Below are 14,099 nucleotides of genomic sequence, written 5' to 3'. Positions count from 1 at the left end.
TTTGACACATGAATTCAGGTGTAGAATTGTCCACTTGATACATCATTACTGGTGCAAAAACTTTGGAATAGTTCAGAATTTGGATTTTCAGATTAGGAATGCTCAACCTATGCCTTTCAGATCTTCTATATCTTCATCTAGGAAAAGGGACAGATACTTTGGAGGATTAATGGATGAATCAAATGAAACAAAACAGCTTTTCCTAAAGGATGTTTTTTTCAATCCTTGTTCCATGGGAGTTAAATAGTTACTTTGTGAGAAAAATTGAGTGAGGGGTTCTTTAGTCAAATACATTTGGGAAATACAAGTTAAACTTTATTTTTTTTTTTAAGGATTCCTCCTCCTCTTTCTTCATTGCCTTCATCTTCTCCTTTTTTCAGTACCCATTCTTTTTTCCTACAGGACTTCTCAATACCAATATGCTTTAGAAATCTCCAAGAAGAAAGACAGTAAACAGTCATTGCCAAACTTACGTGTCTACAGAAAGCTTTTTCCAGGAAGCATCTTGAGGGTTTTGTGGGTCAATAAAAATACTCTGAACAATAGGTCAATAACCTCCTCCTGGCACAGAGCAACACGTCACTGGGTGTTGTCTCTAGTTGTCCCTGCTGGTCACTGTGCTAGTTATCACAAGTAGAAAAGAACCAGTCAGCAAGGCTGGGGTTGGTGGGACTCACCTGGCGGACAGCCCCCACCACCTCGGCTCGGCTGGAGAGACGGGCAGCCAGGCGGTGCAGGACAGCGATGTCCTCCAGCAGCTTCTGGTAGGTCTCACGATGCTCACAGTGGTGCCAGAGTGATGCTGAGGACTGAGAAGCGAGAAGGAACATCACCCAGGGTCCTCATGTAGTGCTGTGGACCCAGTGTCTGTGCCCTCCCCAAAAGCATATGCTACCCAGTCTATGGCACTTTATTATAGCAGCCTGAGCTGACTGGAGCGATACCAAGCCTAATAATCTGACAGGCTCATGAGACAAGCCCTGGGCCTCATCTTCGCTAAGACAGGGCTAGGGCCACAGCATCTTCTGGAAATTGGAGAAGCCCTACGTAGATACTGTATACCTGGCTGGTCTGAAAGGAGTCATCTGCAGGCAACCAGCCCCTCTTGAGAAGCTCCCAAGGGCTCCGAGGCCTCATTCACAGACCTAGGTAATCTGGCCTTCAGGATCTATGCCTCAGCTCCCCCAGCTCTCTGAGGAAGGCCCTATCAAGATCTTGGCTCCTTTTCTCATTTCAGAAGTCTCTACTTGGTGACCAAGAGATGTGTGACACTTGGCCTGACCCTTGGAGACAGTCCCTCCTGCAAGAATTCCTTAAATCAAACTCCACAATTACCGTAATGGAAGCTTTAAAGTTTTCCAGTTCCTTCTCAGTGTTCTCCTCCGTCAGGTTGCGTTCCCTTTCAGCCTGGTTAATTCTAGATTCCAGGGTGTAGCTGTCATTTCTAAAGGCCAAGGACAGTTGTACAAACACGTTCTGTTGGGAACAAGAGTGCGGAAGAGGTGCTAGGAGGAGTTATTGCAGGGAACAAGGCTGCAGGTGTGTTTCTTGCTCAAGCATTTTACAATGGCCCCCAGAGAAAGGCACCAAGGCAGCCATGTGTAAGTGAAACTCACTTCATGGTAAACCACACAAATGATGGAGAAAAGCAACCCGAAGTCCAGGCCAGGCCCTTTCCAGGACCAGAAGGCCAAATGCTTTTTACCAAAAAATAATAAGAGAATAACACTCTGCTTTCCCCTGTATTTTAAGAAAGTAACATCCTGTATTTGGGTTTAAATTCAGGCCAGTGAAGCTGATTGTGTAAGCAGTTTGGATTTATGCTAGGATTTATTGCACAGGGGATTTTGGAGATTTTGCATGAAACCTCTGTATTTAAAGAAACCCTATTTGAGGTTTAAGTTTTGTTGATTTAAAGCAAAACTTCAACAAGCATCTTGCCTGACTGCTCCAAATCTTATATCAATAGCAGCTTTAGGTAGCTGCCAGGGGATTAAATAAGGCCAGGTATGGTTCTGTTAGAATAAGCTTCCTGGAATAAATATTCCATGCCAAAAATGCATCATGGCGTTCATGATTACATTTTTAAAAGGTGGTATTGATCAGACACGGAAACCCCGGAGAAATAGGAATCTACTGGGGAGGACTAGACAGAAGGACTCCACACAGGAAGGCAGGAAGAGTCTTCAATTTTATAGCCTTCATCTGCCTGGCCTGAGTCCAGCGGTAGCAGATTTACATCCAGTGGTCACTAACTGTGCCTGAGTGGGCAGACGTCTCCAGACAGTATTGAAGGCACTGAACTTACTCCATATGATGACACTGGCAATATTGAAAACGACTCCTTCTTGAACATCTACGTTATGCCAGGGCTGCTATGAGTTTACAAACCTTACTTTGTTCAATCCCTCAACAACCCTCTGGGGTAGGAACTAATATACTCATTTTGTGGGTAAAGAGAGGACCAGAGAGGTCATTAACTTGTTCAAGGTGACAGGAAGTGGCAGAGCCAGGACTTAATTCTTGGACTGCTTCCAAAGTCTGTTTTACTTCCACCATGCTGGGAGCTGACTGTCAAGACCCATCTGAGGATAGAATCTGGCCATTAAACAAACTGCCCATGGCTCATGTTCACAAATGTCAGTGAGTGGGCTTTGAGCTCTCAGCCTTGTGATGTGGATTCTCTGTTCTACTCGGCTTCCGTCAAAACTATGATTAATGCTCAATGCATAATTCTCTGTACCTTAATGGCATCAAGTCCTGATTCAATGGAACACTTGGGTCCAAATCTTAGTTTTGCCAAGTACTGGATGTGGGACCTTCGCAAGTTATTTGATTGGTAAGTTTTTCTTCTTTAATTCCTGCTCCACTTGCTTTTCAGAGCTGAAAGGACAGCTATGCATGCTCAAGCTCTAAGTGCTGTGTCTAGAACAAGATTATTGTTGCCATCTGTGGCAGACATTTCATTTTATCTGTCTTCCTTTGCTTATCTGGTCCACACCAGTGGTTTGCATTGTCTCACCTCTGATAGGTCTCCTTGTGCATCTATGCCTTCACCAGAGTGAAATGCAAATGCCTTCACCAGAGTGAAATGCAAATTCCTCTCAGCTCACTCCCCACCCACCTTGGGATAAGAAGGCCTAAGAGGACTAAGGTCAAGTCAGGGACGGCTGTGCTACTGGCAGCTGAGCTGGCTTTATTGCAGCTAAAGCCCTCAGAAGGCTAGCACCTTTTCCCTAGAAACTAAAGTTTGAAACTTGAAATCTTATCTTGAAAAAAAGCTCATCATCTCTAGAAATAAGAGAAATGAAAACTACTCTAAGATATCATCTCACTCCAGTCAGAATGGCAGCTATTATAAAGACAATCAACAAGTGTTGGCGAGGTTGTGGGGGGGAAAGGCACACTCATACACTGCTGGTGGGACTGCAAATTGGTGCAGCCAATATGGAAAGCAGTATGGAGATTCCTTGGAAAACTGGGACTGAAACCACTATTTAACCCAGCTATTCCTCTCCTCGGACTACACCCAAAGGACTTAAAAACAGCATACCACAGGGACACAGCCACATCAATGTTTATAGCAGCACAATTCACAATGACTAAATTGTGGAGCCAACCTAGATGCCCTTCAGGGGATGAATGGGTAAAAAAAAAATGTGGCATATATACACAATGGAATTTAGTCAGAAATAAAAGAGAATAAAATCATGGCATTTGCAGGTAAATGGATGGCGTTGGAGAAGATAATACTAAGTGAAGTTAGCCAATCCCAAAAAACAAATGCCTGAATGTTTTCTCTGATATAAGGAGGTTGACTCATAGAGGAATAGGGAGGGGGAACATGGGAGGAATAGATGAATTCTAGATGGGGCGGAGGGGTGGGAGGGAAAGGGAGGGGGCAAGAGATTAGCAAGGATGGTGGAATGTGATGGACATTATTATCCAAAGTACATGTATGAAGACATGAATTGGCGTGAATACTTTATATACAAAGATATAAAAAATTGTGCTCTGTATATGTAATAAAAATTGTAATGCATTCCACTGTTGTGTATTTAAATAAATAAAATCAATTAAATAAAAAAATTCTGTGGTTATATAGTGTTGGAGGGTATTTGGGAAATCTCTGTACTTTCTGTTTGATTTTGCTATAAACCAAAACTGTTCTAAAATAATAAAAGCTATTTTTAAAAGACAAAAAAAGAAATCTTATCATCTTTTACTCCTTTAAAAAATATTTGATATAATTCTGCAGCCTGCCAGCTGAACTTGTGCATCAAAAATGTACACTTCAAAAACATACACTCCTCAAAGGAACACGGAATTTCCAACTACCTTCTCACCTCTGACCAAATCCTCTATTAACAGGAACAAGAGTGGGAATCTCGTCGGTTCAACAGTTGGGTATGAATATCCATGTTATTCATGGTCATTTGTTCTTGGGTTTTTTTTGTGTGTGTAAAAATGTAAGGATCGGGGCTGGAGGAAGAGATATTTTGAATAAGCTGAGTTAATCGCAGGCACTCAATTGCATAAAGCACCTGAATCACTTACCTCAACTTCCTTTTCAGTGAGTGGAGGGGTGCTGTGAAAAAGAGAGAATACATATATGAACTTTATCCAGCCCAGTAAATAAACTACAAGGTGACTTTGAATGACCAGCTGACAAGTATTCTCAGAAATAGAGTAAGCTGAGTTGGTGAGATGGGAATACGGCAGAGTCCCATTTGTGTTCTCTGTCTTTTATGAGACTCTGATCCTTGCAGAGGTAGCATTGAAGAAAACATTAGATCCTGGGGTCAGTCCTCCAGCAATGTCACTTCTACCTCTATGACTTTGGATAAGTTATTTAATCTCTATAAGTGCTAGCTTGCTCATCTGTAAAATGGGAATAATATTATCTACCTTGCAGAAGTCTAATAAAAAACATGCGAATGTATGTAGTATGAAGGGGTATGTACCCATAAATACAGGCAGCCCTCCATATATGTGGGTTCTACATTCCTGGATTTGGCCAGCTGCAGATCGAAAATATTCAAGAAAATTGTGTCTGTATTGAAGATGTGCAGACTATTTTGGTCATAGTCTTTAAATAATACAGTAAAATTCTTATTTACATAGCATTGCCCTTGCACTAGATATTATAAGTCACTTAGAGATTATATTTAAAATCCACAGGAGGATGTCTATAATATATGCAATACTACGTTATTTTAAACAAGGGACTTGAGCATTTGCAGATTTTTGGTATCCATGCAGAAGGGGGTGGGTCCTGAAACCAATTCTTCATGAATTCCGAGGGCCAACTGCTAAAGGACATCCATATTCAGTAGTACCCAGGAAATGTTAGCTATTGTCACTATTCACTCACAGGCTTGCTATGAGGAATTAATAAGTGCATATGCATTTGTAATTTACAAACTATGTACATATCCAAGTTGCTGTTACAGTTTTCCTTGGACGACCTAGGTCTGCAAAGTCTGACCTTTTCATTCTTGACCGCTGTGACAAAGTTCCATGTGGCCAAAGAGTTAAAGATAGGAAAGAGTATCTTGAGCTCTTCTCCATGACAAGACCCTCTGTGGCAGGAATCAGAATGTCAAGGGAGTCCCATTTGGCACAAAGGGGGCCCTTCCAAGAATTGCTTGTCATGTGCAGGTCCCACAGCCTGTCCCCAGAAAGCAGTTCCTTTATCTGCATGCCCACGCTGTGTGGCTGCCACCTCTGTTCCTGCTAGTAACTAAAGCTGGACGTATTCTGAAACCCAGATAATGTAAATAATGCACAGGCCCTTTCCTGTGCTGGGTGGGGAGGCCGGGAGGGGTCCGACCAGTGTCACAGGACTTGGCAAGAGAGCTTGCCATCAATAAGCTTCACAGGAAACACAGCTTCCTCCCTTTCACGGGTGCAGAGGGACCTGAGATCAAAGGTAGGGGTCAGCCATCTCTGCAAGGGGCTGGTTCTCACCCTCCAGGAGGGACTGTGAGAGCCTTCCTGTTAGGATGAGGCAACAAGACCCCACGGCCACCAAGTCAGCCGAGAGTAGGACAGGAGATAAACAGCTGCAAAGATGTGCTATGTTACAGCCCTGGTCACAGCCCCACCCATCAGGCCCTTTCCTCTGAGGGCCGACTCACTCTTACCACATATTCTTATAGAGCATCACACACTCTCTACATGATTTATCAAAGCTTACCGAGAGTGCCTCTGACTCCTGGCTTTATGTATTATGTGCAATTCTGCCTATTTTCATAAATAATTAATCTAACTTTATTCCTTTATCCTCCTACTTTGTTGACTCAGAAACAACTACTTTGTTGACTGCTTTTTTGCTCTTGAACACACCCAACTGTGTTTTTTTATTGTTTTTTTTTTATGGTACGTGGTATTCCCAGGTGGGCGCAGCAGGACACACACAGGGAGGTGTGTGATTTAAGCCAAGAAGCCCCATGCCCAGCCAGTTCCTGAAGCAGAACTAGGCCTTATAAACTGGCATTGGCAGCTAGGAGGCAGAGCCACATACCTCTGAAGGGACAGAGTGTCTTTTCATGTGACTCCTTGTATATCTTCTTTGAAGACATTTCTATTTAAATCTTTGGTTATTTGAGGAAAAAGGACAATAATTTGTCCTTTTGTTGCATTATAAGAACTCTTGATAGAGAAACAAGTTGGTTATCAGATTAAGAATTTGTAAATATTTTCTCCTATTCTGTGGGTTGCCTTTCACTTTCTTGATGGCATTGTTTGTTAGCACAGAAGTTTTTTATTTGGATGAAGTACTATTCATCTGTTTGTTTAACCCTTTTTGTTTCTTTCTTTTTTATTTTTATTTTTTTGATAGTGCTAGGGCCTCACATACGCTAGGCAAGTGCTTTACCACTGAGCACATCTCCAGCCCCTTTACCTTTTGTCTTATATTTTTGGCATCACATCTAAAAAACATGCACTAACTTAACGTCATGAAGATTTATTCCTGTTTCCTTCTAAGAAAAAAGTGTCATATCTTAAACTTAGTTCTATGGTCCATTTTGAGTTAAAATATTTTGTGTGTACTGTGTGAGGTAGGGTTATAAGTTCACTCTTTTTTTTTAATATTGTTTTTGGTTGTAGATGGACACACTATCTTTACTTTTATTTGTTTTTTTATTTTTAATGTGGTGCTGGGGATTGAACCCAGGGCCTCATGCATGGGAGGCAAGCACTCTACCACTGAATTACAACCTCAGCCCATAAATTCAATCTTTTGCATGTGACTATCTGTCCCACCACCATTTGTTGAAATGACTAATGTTTTTGGTTTGAAAAAATTTTCACCAAAATATTTGCCTGGATATCTTGTTTTGTCATTTGTGTATCTCAGATTTATTAGATCATCACAGAGAACTTCCCCCACTCAATATTTCTCTCCCATGTCATTGTCTATTTGTGCCCTGTTTCATAGTCTTTATAGCATAGTATTTTCTCAAATACCCAAACTGTTCACTTTTTAGCTCAGCTCTCAAGGGCCTGTTATGTCATAACTCCCTGATCACACATGATCTCATTTAGCCAGCATCACACCCCACCAATGACAGAGTACTTATGACCTCTGTTGTGAAAGGAAGGAAACCACAGCTCCGAAAGCAAAGGCACTACCCTCTAGGAGTGGAAGAAGTCTGGTGGGTTTTTTAAGCAATCATTCTTCATGTGGTTGCTCCATTTATGCAAATCTCAGACCTAGGCTCTCTCAGTTATAGGTAAGTGGACTATCTGGATTGAAACCCATCTCTCCCGTCCCAAAGCCTGCACCATCTGCTCCAATGAGTTTCTGGTGGCCCTATGTCCAAAGGGCTATGCCCACCTGTGAATCCTGCACACTCTTTCAGATGGAAACTCCCAGTTTGGCCCTTTCTTATTCTTTTTATTTTGAATTCATTACCCCTTCCTGGACCACTGGACTTTAGCCCTTCTGGGATTAAGAACCAAGATTAGTTCTCTGTGTCCCACCTAGAATCTAACACAGGCACCACCCAATACAGCTCTTCTGCAATCCAAGTTCTGATTTTACCTTCCAGGGAGGGACTTGTGGACTCGCAGTTTGCGCAGCAGCACATCAGAAATATTGGGCATGACATCCAAACCACTCTTTGACTCTTCTTCCTCAATAGTTGGAGAGAATTCAGAAGGGATCCCTGAAAAATGAAAGTGCTTTCTTTTGAAATGCCTTTTTGAAATCACAGTAAAACTATTGGCAGCTACTTTCGGGGGTGGGGTGGGGAGGAAGAATTTGAACACTTATAAACACCTAGTTAGATGATAAGAGTTTTCATAATTATCATCTTATTTATCATAATGAACCAATGAGCTAGAACATCATCCTCCTGTTTTACAGGTAGCTTAGCCAAGGCTCAACAAGGTTAAGTAACTTGCCCAAGATTACAGGCAGAGTAAATGGCATAGCCAGACTTCAGACTAGGTCTGCCTGTTTCAAATTCTTTCTTCCCATAGTTCCCCACAGTATCAAGCATGATCTTATGTCTGGGAACAGATGTTGTTTTTGGGCAACTGAAAACTGGTTGCCTGTTTGGCTATAATAAGTGAGTGGGAAAAAACTCTCTACCTGGCAGTTTCTCAGGAGGTCTCATATCCAGTTATTTTTCCTTATGTATATTCAAAAGTTCTATTTTCCAGTTCCCACCTAGAAATCAGCATTTGGTTTCATTGCTACTTAGATAGAAAAAGAAACAGGGAATGTCTAAGGCAAAGTTAAGGTCCAGGACCTCAAGGCCCTTTTACATATCTCTAAAATATAGATGCCTACTAGCAACAGAGCCAAGGAATAGCCTTTTGTTATATCCTGAAACCAGGCTGGATCTGTGCTGTGATCTCAAAAAGCTTTCTCTTATTTGGAGACACCTCTTGCATCTCTTCAGAGTTTCCCTTCTGCAGCCTCCAGCCCTTCTAGCTTCTCAGTGTGGCTGACCATGATCCAAGGTTCATGCCTGCATCCTGGTTTGTTGTTTTGGAGGCCTAGGTGTGCTCTAACAAGTTCAGCGTAGGAGGACTTTAGAAAGTGACTTTGACATTGACATTCGTTATTCACACAATGTAGACTTTCTATGCCTTGCTATGGGTTCATAGTTTACTAGGGTTAAGTCAAATCCTCCAATTTCTTTTTAATTTAATTTAATTTTTTAATTAGGTATCCTAATCCCATACAATGATTGTTTTCCATTTGCATTCAGGAATTTACATTTATCTCTATCATGGACTTTGACCTAGCAGATTCCCAACCTGCTTGGTCATTTTCCAGGACTGTAGGCCAGGCTGGAGATCAGGACTAGTTATAGCAACCATCCAAATAGCCCTAAGACTAGGAGCCATGTGAATAGAAACCTCACCAAAGGAGCCATGCAGAGAAAAGAGGATAGAGTTGGGCTCAAAGTTAAGAATTTTTAAATACTTTTAGCTTCCTAATAACAGAATGATGTTCATGGGTTCCCTGATTTTCAAGGTATCCAAGCACAGACTGCAGGGCCGTCTGTCAGAGATCGTCAACAATGGTTTGTTTGTTTGGTTTTTTTTTTTTTTTTTTTTGGTTTAACATTGACTAGATACACTCTTAGCTACCTGTCAACTCTTTGGTTGATAGGCAATTATTGCTCTCTGATATTTCCAGGTGACAGATGGCCAACCTTGTGCTACCTCTGGCATTGCTCCACCACACTCAGCAGAGAACCAATTATGCTGTGGGCTGCTGAGAACTGTGTATGATAGACCGAACAAAGTGAAGCCTAATAATTGAGTGGAACTATACCAGGGGCTTTTGCCTAGAAAAGTCCCTTAGGTTAAGTGGGAAGGAAGGAAGGATGGAAGGGAGGGAAGCAGGGAGGGAGGGAGGGAGGGAGGAAAGAAGAAACAAGACAAAAGGAACTACTTAGTGAATCTAACTCTTGTTAAAATAACTCCCTTAAGAGTGATTCCAGAATTGGTGGATCTCAGAATCAACCACTTTCCTCCTGAATGGGACCAAATTAGCAACAAAAAATTTAAAAATCAACCCAAAATACACCAGCAATGTTCAAATACAGGAAATGGCAACACTCTTTAAAAATAATGTTTAGAGAAAGACAGAAATTACTATAATATACACTGAGCTCCCATCCTTGATAACTCTTTTTTTCTTCCTCCCCCAAAGAATGAGTTCTGCAAAGATATGAGAGGAGAAATTCTGATGCAGTGCAATGACACAGAACGGCAGGGAAGTGGATGGAGGGGTGAGTGGCTGCCTGAGGAGGACACTCACAAGTTTTCCAGGTTAGAGGGTCTCCATCCCACACACCAATGCTTTAAGGAAGGAAAAAGAGAGGAACAACTGTGTTGCCACTTAGCATTTCTTACTAGCTCAGAGGGGAGAGGAAAAGCAGAATGATTACACAGAATTCTACAGAATTCTATCCGAGTTGCTTATCTTGAACAATATAGGGGGATTTACCAGAAAGGAAGATTAAAAATAAGACAAGCTCCTTGGATGGAGTGATTGGCGGGGGAAACATGGAAATCCCCAATTGAAGCCATCCCCACCCCCACCTCACTTCTGAAACTGGCAAAGTGACCAAATGTCTTGGATTTTGATGTTTTTTCCTTCCTTTGCCTGGCAGAGGAATGAGTGGCTCCTGGGAGGATGGGCCTAGTCTGAAGATAAACCCCTGGACAGGTTGTCTCTAAGAGTCCCCTAAGTTAGAGAAACAATCCAAAGCTCACAATTCCCCACCAAGGAAACAGATACACCCCCCAATCTGCTTTAATGAACCCAAGTTTGGGGGCTATAGAAAAGAGCAAAAACCAGTCCTGCAAACACTACTATTCACAGCTCTGTCTGAACTTCCCCTTTTCTCCACCAGTAACAAGCAGACAGACACAAAATACCCAGTCTTCAACTAAAGGGCTGAAGGAAGGGTAATGAGATCTCAGACGAGGTGCAAAGAAGTCAATGAAAAATAACCCACACAATGTATGTGGGCAAAAGAAAATCCAAGTAGACATGTCCAGATCAGAAAGAAAGCAAATGAAAACCAATGTATGGCAGCTATACAAAAATACTAAAGTTAAAAGAGGAAGGACAGAAGGAAGGAAGGTAGAAAGGAAGAAAAAAGGGAAACATGTAGGAGACAGATGTCAGGATGGAAACATAGCTGCAAAAAAAAAAAATCAAAATGCAAAAATGCATTTCTGTGCAAAATATATGCCAGAAATTTGTTGACTCAAGGAGAAATTAGAACCTGGAAAAAAAACAAACTAAAATAAGCAAGGAAGGATGAGATGAGAAGATTGTACAGAGATAAAAGAGGGTTTCTACATAAGGAAAGAAATTGAAGATCAAAATAACAGAACTGGAAAATATAGAAGTAACCAAAAGTTGGAAAATAAAATATAATAATATGAAATATATAGAGAGAGCTTCAAATAGAATTAATAAGGAAGGTGAGAGAGATTGAATGATCACAAGGAAGGCAAGGAAGAAAATAAAGAATGAAACATGGAGCTGGGGCTGGAGCTCAGTGGTAGAGCATTTGCCTAGCACTTGTGAGGCATTGGGTTTGATCCTCAGCACCACATAAAAACAAATAAATAGAATAAAGCATTGTGTCCATCTAGAATTAAAAAAAAAAATTAACAAAAGAATGACGTATATAGAGATGGAATATGAACCTGGAGTTGAGACACTGTTGACCACTGTGTAGATTATGTTCTCTCTGGAATAGTGACGCAAACCAATGAAACAAAGAACATATTCAAAGATATAACAGAAGAAAAAATTTCCTGAAATGAGGAGAAAGCAGAAGTTGTAAGTTGACCTCCTATTTTTTAAAAAAATGTATTTCAATTTTGAAAAAGTTCATCTAGTCTCATCTCCCTCCCCCCTTCCTCCTGAATTTGTAGGTAAGGGGCATTTGGCATAAGAAGATAGGTAGATAAAGAAATGCTTCTCCAGCCACCGTCACAGAAAAGTAAGATACCTGTTACGGGGAGGTGATTGCTAAGGAGTGCAGGCAAACAACTGGCCTTCGATTTCTCTACTGAAGTCAGTGGAGCAAATCTACAGAGCTCTAAGGGGAAGGATTTTACAATTGTGTAAGTTATTGTTCAAGACCTGAACAACATTTACAGACATGTTAGAACTCAGGGAATACAGCATCTTTCATCCCTCCTGAGCAAACTATGATCATGAAATTCCAGTTAACCAAGACAAAAATCAAAATCAATTTGGGGATGGTGAGCCATGGTAAAGTACCAGTGGTGAACATGACATCCTTTTACATGTAAGTCCAAGACTGAACAACTGTAAAAACCATGGCTGCAGAATGGATTATAAAAGCTATAACCTTGACAATAAACAAAGGAGAATTCAGCACATGTATAGGTAGTGACATAAAAGGCAGGAAGAGTATGAGGGTGGGAAGAAATGCTGCCATTCTCATCTTTTCCCCCAGGAAGTCAGTAGTGACAAAATGTTCTTGTCTTTATTCTTGGTGTCAGGCGTTTGGGGCCTTAATCCTGGAGATACTGCCTTTCCAAGGCAAGGTAATTCCTGGAGATAGAAGCCAAGTTTCTTTCAAGTTCAGCTTTAACAATCAAACCAACCAATCCAGAACCTGCACCCAACCATTTCCTTTATCAAACTCACACACTCCAAGCCAATATTCTTCCTGCTCTAAATCACCCAGGAACAAGGACCTGACGACCAGACACCTCACCTCTAGCCAAGCCTGACAATATTATTCAAGCTATCCAATCCTAAGCTTACTCAGGGTACCCTTTCCCTTCCTTTACCCATTCCTTCCCATGAAAACCCCAGTAAGGGCCTGGGTTCTATTCTCCCCTCCCTCCTCTGCCTCTTGACTAACCCTGATCCTTGCCCAGGTGGCCTTGTGCCAAGGTGGGCTGTGTCTCCTGTTTTGGGGAATCTGTGAGTAAAAGTATCTTCCTTCCTAAGAATCATTTCTCTGGTTTGTGTGTCTTACCTGGTTAAAACAAGTGCTGGGTACAAAGTTTAGAATAACCATCTGGATGTAAAACATGCAGAAACCAACCACAACTCCAAACCCCTAATGAATTTCATAATACAATTTCAAAACTTTTAGAAACTAATTTCTTCTCTTTGGAGGAAGCAATTACCAAAATTCAGCAAGTCCTATGGTTTCACTTCACTTTAATTCAAACTCAATTAAGTTGTAATTTTTTTTTTTATTTTGTAAAAGTTCATCTAGTCTAATCTCCCTCCTTTCCTCCTTCTGTATTTTGTAGGGAGGGGGTTTTTGGTGTAAGCTACTTTTTACTTTCTTCTTCCTATCTTTCATTATGAGTTGAAATTCTTGATAATGAGCATGAACCATTTTTAATGTTTCAAAACATCTGCTTATACTTGCTCATCCTAATGAAAACACTGGTTTCTGGACATCTCAGGGATTTGAGGAAAATAAACTTTGGGGCTTTGTTAAAAATGTTCTGAACACAGGATGATCCTCCAAAGCCAAGGCTACTGGTTGGAATAAATTTTCTGCACATCTGTCTTCTCAGGAAGGGCTCTGCTCTGTGTGAGATATGAGACTCTGAGCCCAGTTTAGGGCTATCTGGAATTACTGCCCATCAATCTACTTCTCTGCCTCAGCCCACAACTCTCTCAAAATTCAGATCCAGATATCCAGCCACATCTTAGACATGACCACCTGGATAAAGAGAATGAAATAACTTCAATAGCCACCATTTATCATGAGCTACACATTAGATGATCATTCTTATTTATCTCTTACAGTAGCCCTGCAAAGTAAATAAGCCCCCCACCAGGGAAACTGGAGCTCATCTATGCTAAGTAGATTCCCCAGGCCCACCTGGTTAGTGGGAGAGCCAGGATGCAAAAGCAGGTCTGACAGACAATTGCATCCTGGCTGCTTCCTGCGGGCATTCCTGTATCCAAATCCAAACACGCTGTCTATTCTAGCGAGCTCCCCTCTCATGCTCCCATCCTGATTAATGTCACCATCTACTACGTAGCTGGGCATGTGGATGCCTGGGGTCTTTCAGGTCTCCCCTTCACCTTCATCCCCCTTGTCAAA

General features: G+C 41.5%; 1 protein-coding gene across 2 annotated transcripts in view; it reads right to left on the bottom strand.

Annotated features, from left to right (window-relative positions):
• Irag1 (inositol 1,4,5-triphosphate receptor associated 1) overlaps window positions 1-14,099 on the bottom strand; it is a 126,210-nt gene that overhangs the window by 26,731 nt on the left and 85,380 nt on the right. For both annotated transcript variants that reach the window (XM_026395897.2, XM_026395898.2), the window contains exons 12-15: window positions 8,051-8,174; window positions 4,558-4,588; window positions 1,336-1,476; window positions 678-809 (exon numbers count right to left, since the gene is read on the bottom strand). In XM_026395897.2, the coding sequence (XP_026251682.2) occupies window positions 678-809; window positions 1,336-1,476; window positions 4,558-4,588; window positions 8,051-8,174 (428 nt within the window). The remainder of the gene's footprint in view (window positions 1-677; window positions 810-1,335; window positions 1,477-4,557; window positions 4,589-8,050; window positions 8,175-14,099) is intronic.

The sequence above is a fragment of the Urocitellus parryii genome, chromosome 4 (assembly GCF_045843805.1).
Source record: "Urocitellus parryii isolate mUroPar1 chromosome 4, mUroPar1.hap1, whole genome shotgun sequence".
Taxonomy (NCBI): Eukaryota; Metazoa; Chordata; class Mammalia; order Rodentia; family Sciuridae; genus Urocitellus; species Urocitellus parryii.
Note: the sequence above shows the minus strand (reverse complement) of the source record. Positions and strands in the feature narration are given on the sequence as shown.